The 9,216-nt window shown below is 36.2% G+C and overlaps 1 protein-coding gene across 2 annotated transcripts; it reads right to left on the reverse strand.

Moving 5' to 3' along the window:
- Positions 1-3,243: 3,243 nt before the first annotated feature.
- On the reverse strand, positions 3,244-6,862 carry LOC122607929 (receptor-like protein kinase). Of its 2 annotated transcripts, XM_043781003.1 has the most exons (3): positions 5,005-6,862; positions 4,006-4,806; positions 3,244-3,897 (listed from the first exon to the last, which is right to left on the reverse strand). In XM_043781003.1, the coding sequence occupies exons 1-3, from the start codon at positions 6,602-6,604 to the stop codon at positions 3,521-3,523; spliced, it is 2,778 nt and encodes a 925-aa protein (XP_043636938.1). In that variant the 5' UTR covers positions 6,605-6,862; the 3' UTR covers positions 3,244-3,520. The 2 variants fall into 2 exon arrangements, with proteins under 2 accessions (XP_043636938.1, XP_043636937.1); XM_043781002.1 differs by having other exon boundaries at positions 4,006-6,862.
- Positions 6,863-9,216: the final 2,354 nt, after the last annotated feature.

Below are 9,216 nucleotides of genomic sequence, written 5' to 3' on the forward strand. Positions count from 1 at the left end.
GCCGTCGTTACGATAAATGTATCGATAGGGTTCAGGAGACCCGGTAGCGTCGCCGAGTTGAGGAGATACATACTCCTCCTCCGGGTCAGTATGATAATCTACATGCTGACCACCACCGACATTGCCTTGCGAGAATAACGTGTGGTCAAGCATGACTGTGAAAGTGGAAGAGGCAGTGATAAGCTGAAAAATAATTTGGTTCAGTCAATTGATCTTCTGTCGAAGATATACAACATACTCAGATTCGGCAGTGTTTCGAACCCGATCGGGAGCTTCAGTTCGGTTGATTTCGGCTTGGTAAGCCGCCTTCTCGTCGGATACACTCTAAATGACGGTGTTCACTTGAGATCAGTGTCTGTCGTCATTGACCATGCGAGCTTGCATCGCCATCTTAACATCCTTTAGGTTCATGTTTGCCATGTTTTATATGTGTGTTGTATGATAGATTAATAATCAAAGAAGAAAGGAAAGAAAATGGAGGAAAAAAAAACTAGAAGAACAGAAGGTGCAGAAGAAAGAAAAAAGAAAGAAGAAGAGAAAAAGATGGGAATTTCGACCGTTTGATGTGGGCCCCTGTGGTTTAATTTTTTATTTAACATTTGAATCCAACCGGCAGCACCCTCCCCAAATCCCTCCCCACCCCACTAGTACCGGTTGGACGGGTGGTGTTCAAACCGGTATCGGTCCGATACCTATTCCCTCACCACCGCGCTCCGTCCGCCCTTATACTTTGAAATTTGAGTATAACTGACCTGTGTCAAAATTGTTGCATCAGCAATAACAAAGGGAACATTGACAAAATGAGCTAGGGGCTTTGCAAGTAAAACCCACTCTTTGCTGCGGGAAAAGCTTCCCTTTTTTTTTCAGCTTGTAAAAAAGCTACTTCAGCTTCTCCAACTTTTTCACAGCCATGGTAGCAGCCTTCTGTGGAGTCATGCTACAACTTCATACCAATTCAATACTAAAAAGAGGCAAGTAAGAAATATGATCACATACCAATTAGCTCGAGCAGTAACCTTAAGAGCCATGGGTTGTGGTTCATAGCAAGATCCTTTAATGGCAAGCCTATGCAGCCCACACAGCTCAACCTTCACTTCATTATCAATCAAATCACTACTCTTCGAGCCCACAAACGCCATGGCTGTACTAAACCTTTCAATCCCTGCCAATCATTAATAAAAATCTCCGTGAACAGGTGATCATATATTCCAAGGAAAATCTACAAAGACACTTGCACGTTTATCTCATAACAAGAAAGGTATCACATGACAGGTTAGCCTAGAGGCACAGATATTTTTTTTTAAGAACAAAATGAACTAATTAGTTAAGAAAAAAAGATTTGAAATGGATGCTTACACTCAACAAAAAGTTTCCAGGTCCTGAAAAGTGAAAACGTAACTCTATGTTTTCCCGTTAGTTTGACATATGTTTTCCCGTTAGTTCATGTTCTTTTATGCTTTTTTGCAAGGAATATAAGCTGCAATCATTAACAAAGCAAAAGAAATGAAGACCATCATCTTGTTTATAATTAAACCAGATGTGCATGGATTAATAAATGATACATACTCATATATAGTCAACTGACTTGAGCTATTCTTTAGAAAAATCCTGATTAGTTCCCTTTTATAAGAACAAACATCTTAACAATTCCCTTTGAGGAGAAGAAACCCAAATTTTTCGCTACTACTAACATTGTCCACTTGTTCTGCTAGAACAGCCTCGCCTTTATATAAAGGCTCTTGGTTTTCATTATTTGTAGTGCTTGTCAGTTTTATGTGTTCCCCACCTTCATAAATGGGTTCAATATCATCAATACATATAAATCCCTGCCTAGGTTTGGCCTCCATTAAACAAAGTATTGAAGTTAGTCACTTGGCCTTTCACGATCTAGGATGAAGTTACGTATCCGTGAGTCAAAACTACTGCATTCTGAATTACGTACCATGGTAACTTCATCTTCTTAATAACCAATCGAGGATTAATCCTAGCTTTAGTTTTCATGGCATGGCAAAGATTTGGATTATGTTATAATAGCTCATGCACCTGAAAATATAATCACCAACATGAAGAATAACAACGAAATTACCTTATGTTTTTACTTGACCAATTGACTCTTTTCTAGTGTTATGAGCTACCTTTTTTCTTTTAGTTTTTTTAATGCAAAGCATTACATAACTACAACCACGTAACCCGGACCAAGAAATTCTCTAGCGTTATAAGGTATTGTTTATATGCACTAACAAAAGAAATAAGTATACTTTTAGAATAGAATCATCGCATAAAAACTACAATTAGAAGTCAAATATAAGTATTGTACATGATATGAAAATTTACTAATTAAAATCAAATTTATAAAAATTCAATCATTTAGAGTCTGTTGTCCAGAAAGCTGATAGGAAATGGCACATCTGTAAAAGAAGGAAGCATTAAAGATGCTTACCATGAACAACATGATCTTGAAAGGCTTTTTACTCCATAAGAAAGCATGTGTTGAAATATTCGGTGTCTGCACCACCAACACAACTCGCCGCGATGTCCTTATGGTAATGCTGCATCAATTGGGGGAAAACAAAAGAGTGATAAATTAGGGCACATTGGTGTCGTATGAGATGGATGTTTAAGAGAGGTATGATTGCCTGATTGGGCAGCGACAATGAAACATTTTCATGATCATACTCGAGCCAGTTTGGCCCATTAGAAGTACATTGCTTTTCTCTAAATCTACATTATCGTCATCATCTTCGGTTTTAGATTTTTTTGGAATACTTAATAGGCTTCACCATATATCAAGTATATTTGTTCGATCCATACGAAATCATATGGTGTAGAAAAACAACATAAATCTAACCTAAGGCAGTAATAAAATATCATTCAAAAAGAATATTCTACATTTCATTGAGGCAATTTATCAAACACTTTGTGTTCATTTACAAAAAACGAATTAATGACAATCTTATCTGAACTATATAACAAATGAGATTAAAAGAAGTTAGATAAATTAAATAGATTCAAATAAAGAAATTGAAAATCAACCTGGATGATGAAGAAGGCATTATGATAACTTGCCTTATTATCAGATATGATGTAGTCCATGCTCATATACTTGTCGTCGTTAATGCTGATCACATCCCGTTGGCGGTATAGGATTACAAATGGTGAATGAATGCATGACTTCTACTTTTGCAATTGATATCACTCAAAGCAATAATGGATGTGAAGCTTAATCACAAATTCAGCCAAAACTTCATTACAATTGTTTGTTTAGAATGCATTAAATCATTTAATAGATTCAAAATAGTTTCTTGAACTAAATTAATTGAACATATATCATACCAATAGTGCTAACACTATACTTGGTCATAAACTTGTCATCATTATCATACCAATCGGACAAAATGTATCCATTAACACTCAACCAACCTTGGAACTGTACAATTTCATCAGATTTTTTCTAATTCTGAAAAAAATCTAATCATTCTATATGATGATGAGCTAACTAACTGGGTACGTAATACCGACCCTATTTAAGCTGCAGCTGCAGCTGCAGCTGCTTGCTCCTATAACTATTGGATGAATGCACATCTTCAAGTTGTTTGACTACATCTCTCATTGTGGGTCTCCTGCTTGATTCTGTTAATGTACACTTCAAAGCAAGCTGAAGCACCTCTGTCACTTGTTCCCTTACAAAACCATCATACAGATCATCAAATAGGTCTGGATCCACTACCACCTCGATTTCTACCTTCTCATTCCAGACGGATCGGACCCACCTCACAATATCCAATCCATCTTCAAATGAAGGATCCACTGCCTTCTTTCTTGTTATTAGTTCCAGTAACACAACACCATAACTGTACACATCAGACTCCATGCTTTTCGTGGATGTAAATGCGTTTTCTGTGAATCATCTTACTCATCGTCATCATCACAACCATCATATGCATAATAAACATTTTCTCTGGTATTAAAAGGAAAAAAAAAAGGAGACAAGTTATATTAGTTCACCTGGAGCAATATACCCGACCGTGCCTCTGAGTGTGCCACTCATTAGCGCTGGAGTTGATTGATCCAGAAGCTTGGCTATGCCAAAATCTGATATGTGAGGCTCCAACTCGGAATCTAAAAGGATATTCATGGGTTTGATATCTCGATGAACTATAGCTGGATGACAGTCAAAATGGAGATACGCTAAACCGTGGGCGGTTCCAAGAGCGATGTTACAACGAATGCTCCAATCTAACAATGGAGGTGGATGTACTTCATGCAGAATATCGTGAAGACTACCATTGTGCATATACTTGTACAAAATCAGGCCGTAATCCTTTTTTATCCAAAAGTCTTCCAATTTAACAAGATTCCTATGTCTTACTTTCCCGACTGTCTCTATCTCTCGAACCATGCTCGTGCTTCCCTCTTTGCTGCCTCCAAACATAAGTTTCTTAACAGCATACACTCCATCACCACGACCCAAGGATGCCTTGTACACAGTTCCGTGGGCTCCTCTCCCAATTATGTACCTGTCATCTAAGTCATCAGTAGCCTCCATTACTTTGTAAAATAAAGAATCGTCATCCACTTTATCATCATAGATCTCTTCAATATCATGTTTTTCTCTTCGCCGGCAGTGAAGCATTAAACCAATCCCAATAACAAATGCAAACAAAAACGTTGAAGTCCCAAGGGCTACCATTGCAGTTTGGAACTTGGTAAGTCCTTTCTGTTTGGCCGATGGATGGGCACAACGTCTCAAATCCCTGGCAGCCTCACAACTATTCAGAACACAATCCACACAAAGACCTGGGTTCCCTGAGAATGCATAGAAAGACGAGTTGAGAAATTTCAGCAATGTTGCTGGTATCTGACCCATGAAGATATTGTACGAAATGTTTAGGTCAGTTAACACACGCATCCCCGCAAGTGATGCTAAAGTTCCAGTTAGACGATTGTGAGAAACATCTAACTGCTCCAGCATCACCAGTTTACTGAAACCCGAGGGAATATCACCTGTCAAACAGTTGTGGCTGAGGTTTAAAATGCCAAGTGCCTTGAGCTCTACTATTGATGAAGGTATTTTTCCACCTAATGAGTTTCCACCTAGTCTAAGCTCTATCAGAGACCCGAACTGAGATAAAAACATCGGTATGCTCCCTGTAAAATGATTTTCACTTAAATCCAGAGTCAGTAGTCCTGACATGGTCTGCAGAGAAGCTGGAATTGAGCCATTGAACAAGTTATGACTTGCATCAAGGTTCAGTAACCTTTTGCAGTTGGCTAGTTGAGATGGCAAAGGACCCTCCAATGCGTTGTAAGAAAGGTTGAGAGCCTGAAGCCCCAAGAGGTTTCCAAACTCAAGTGGTAAGACGCCAGAAAGCCGATTCATGGAGAGATTAATTTCTGTGATATTGGTAAGCATACCAAAGCTAGCAGGAATTTGTCCAGTGAAAAAGTTATTCTCCAGGCTCAAGTATGATAGGTTTGGATTATCCACAACGTCTGGAAAAACCCCGGTGAGATTAGTATTACCACGCAGAATCAATCTTTTAAGACTGCGGCATTTCCAAAGTTGAGGAGGAATTGGGCCTTGCAGATTGTTGAGCCCGAGAATGAGCTTCTCGAGTTGGTTTCGGGAGCAGAGATATGGCGGGATTGGTCCGGTGAATGAGTTGTTATTGAAATCAAGGACTGTGAGGGTGGCATTGATTCCTAAGGTTTGAGGTATGATGCCAGAGAAATGATTCGTAAACAGGGTGATTTGTTTCAAGTGCTTCATGTAGGTGAGCTCAACGGGCAGTTCGCCAAACAGACTATTCTCGTAAATAAGAAGGTGCTCAAGGGTTTGGCTTTTCCAAATACTCATGGGAACCTCACCGGTTAAACGGTTGGAAAATAAATAAAGGTATGTTAAGTTAAGAAGACCAAGTTCATTTGGAATGGTACCCTCGAGTTGATTAGCGTCTAGCTGGAGATCGACCAAGGAGCTGCAGTTGCCAAGCTCGGGTGGTATGTTTCCGGACAACTGATTTTCAGAAAGGTATAGGAGAGTCATGTTGGTGAGGTTACCGAACGAAGAAGGGATAGGACCGGTTAAGCCGCTACCAACAACTGCAAACTGTTGGAGGTTAATACACTCACCCAACTCTGTTGGAAGGCGGCCACCGACAAATTGATTAAGAGACAAATCTAAGTAAATCAAAGATTTGGGTAAAGGAGGAATGGGACCCGAAAAGGCATTGTGGGACAGGTCTAAATATCGAAGAAGAGTGCAATTGGATAACTGTGAAGGGATTGAACCAGCGAGACGGTTAAAGCTTAAGTTCAACGATTTGAGTTGGGCTAAACGGGAGATTTCAGGTCCTAATTCACCTGAAAGTTGGAAACCGGACAAGTCCAAAGACACAACTCGGTGGTTGTCGCTGTTACACGCAACACCAGCCCACAAACAAGGATCAGAAGCATTATATATCTTCCAGGTAGTAGAGACAAGACTGGAGGATGTCCTCCAGTGTGTTGAAAGTGACAATAATGTTTGACCATCCGAGTTCAAACCATTTACAACCATCATCATCATTGCTGATAATGACAACAATAAGTACACCTTCAACATATCTCTACTAAATGTAGGAGCGGGTTGTACCTGGGTCAGTGGTTAGCTGGTGATGCTATAAAAATCCAGAAAATTTAATTTCATCGCACGTACGATGCAGCCAACCAACTTTGTAGCCATTGATGATGTGACATACTATACTATATATATGCTGTATAAGTGTTTCAATTTCAAGATGGTTGTACTATTTGATTAAACTATATACTTGCAGAATAGTGTATGAAACATTCGAGAAATGGGTTTCATGGTTTTTATATATTTTTTTATTTATGATGAATATTTATATATGAACGTGTTGTATAGTCTGTAGAAGGAAAATGATGAGGTAGATAACAGAGCATGTATAAAAACTAAAAAACTTTGGTGGTATGTCTTTATCACTATATTAAATAGAACAGACAACAAACATATTATAGAGAGTTTTTTACATAACACCTTTAAATTTCCTTTAAAAATCTTTTTTTTTTTCATTTATTTAATTATGATGTCATAACAATTTTTTTTTTAAATATTGATTTACTTCTAGTTTTTATTTTATAGGATTATATTTAATTCACTTTTGATTTATTATTACTCCACTAGAAAGTATCTTTATTTTAAAAAAATTTAAATGTTAATAATTATTCATATATCTTTTTTTTATTATCGATCACATGACATATAAAACATTTTTTGTATATCAATTTAAAATTTTCGTTTGATTTGCTTGCATAATAGGTGGGTTATTAAGCTAATCTTTTGTTGGAGAAAGATTGAGTTTACTTTGTAGATATGAAAAATATATATATAAAAATAAGTAATATGGTTTTTATATATTAACTTTTTAGTCAGGGTAATTAAAAAAATATATAAAATATATATTGTAGCTCTTTTTTTCTTGAACAGTAATATATAATGATAATAATAATAATGAAATTTAAGATAAGTTTCATAATTAATAATAGATGTTTACAGTTTCATTATCAAATTTTGTTTAATGAATTATATGGGAAACATAAAAATAACAAAAGAAAAAAGATGGAAAAAGAAAAATTACAGGTTGACCTGCACCCGTTTGACTCGCAATTCTTTAGACCCACACTCATTTCAACTCGTAACCCAAACCCGTCCATTTTGCCAGGCGCACGCGGGAAAGATGGGGAAACACAAGGCTACCCCCATCACAGAGTAATGATCATTCAAAAATAAAGACTCCGTCGTTTCTTTATTTATGGTTTGATTGTCAACCCAATTCAACATAACCTACCCAAAATCATTATTCATTTTTATTCATTTTTTTATTATTTTGGCTTTATTCTTTTTCCTTTTTGAAAGCCACTCAGCCACTTTGGAATTATTTGACTCTGTTCACAGTGAACATGCGTGTTGGATTTGTCAATAAAGATAAAAAGAAAGAAAAAAAATGGTTTATAAAAAATTGTTTTCAGTTGTAGAGATGGGGTTTTTTATATGTTCTTGTTCCCTTCTTGTTTACATATATTAGATAAATAGGTTTTAGGTAAAATAAAACAAGTATTAAAATAAAACAAAAAAAAACAATATGTTTTTGTTCATTAAAAATCATTGTGCATCATGAAAATCATCGTGCATCAATTGTTTTATGAATCTTTGTGCATCAATTTAACCATGATCTAAAGGTCAAGATCTTATTTTATTTGTTTCATTTTAATACTTGTTTTACAATACCCAACCTCTAAATAGATATATAGTACTATAGTAGTAGGGATTATTTTCTTCTTGATCTCCTAAAACATACTCTCTCGTCTTAATTAAAATGTCCAAATTTGACTTGTAGAGTCTTTTTTTCTTAACTTTGACTGCAAGTATTTTTGTTTGTATAATATACTACCTAACGAAAGTTATATCAATGAAAAATACATTTAAAGCTCAATCTATCCATATATTTTTAATCAATTATTGTATAACACATACGAATCAATTTACGGTCAAAGTTGCGGGAAAAAAAACTTCAAAATTAAAAGTCAAAATAGGACATTTAAATCGAAACGGAAGGAGTATAATAATAAGAAACAAACAAACGTACATACATACATGATACATGGGGGACTTTCTTTTCTTAATCTAATCTTTCATAATTGATGCACAAAGATTTATATAGTATAGTATATACATTGATTTTATTTGTTTTATCTTAATAATTAGTTTTGCCTAATCACAAATAAATAAACTAATTTACTCTTAATATCTCCTCATCCAAATATTAATAAACTAGCCTTGTATCCGTGCGATACGGCGGAGCATAGGAAAAAAACGCTGGTTAATTAGCGGTACCTGCGCGATTACCAGATCACCATATCTATGGCTATGTGTGTTTTAGACGGCGGAGACGACGGCAGTTTTGGGAGGCGGTGGCTATGTGTATTTTAGAGGGAGACGGTTCTGAGGGAATGTATGTGTGTGTTTGTTCTGGGGGATGTATGGGTGTGTTTTTTGGTATAATATGTGAGCAGCTTCAGGAGAAGGGAAGGGAGACATATTGGGCGTAAAGTTTTCTTAAAGGTATTTTCGATATTTCAAGATTAAAGTGTTTAGTGGTAGTGTAAATTAAAAGAGTAAAATAAGTAATTTAAAGATAGAGTGTTTAATTTGGA

This window comes from Erigeron canadensis, chromosome 7 (assembly GCF_010389155.1).
Source record: "Erigeron canadensis isolate Cc75 chromosome 7, C_canadensis_v1, whole genome shotgun sequence".
Lineage (NCBI taxonomy): Eukaryota > Viridiplantae > Streptophyta > Magnoliopsida > Asterales > Asteraceae > Erigeron > Erigeron canadensis.

Coding starts and splice junctions, on each gene's coding strand:
- LOC122607929 (XM_043781002.1), bottom strand. CDS start 6,604: ATGTTGAAGGTGTACTTATTGTTGTCATTATCAGCAATGATGATGATG. Junction 3,898..4,005: donor GGTCGGGTATATTGCTCCAG/GTGAACTAATAT, acceptor GATGATTCACAG/AAAACGCATTTACATCCACG.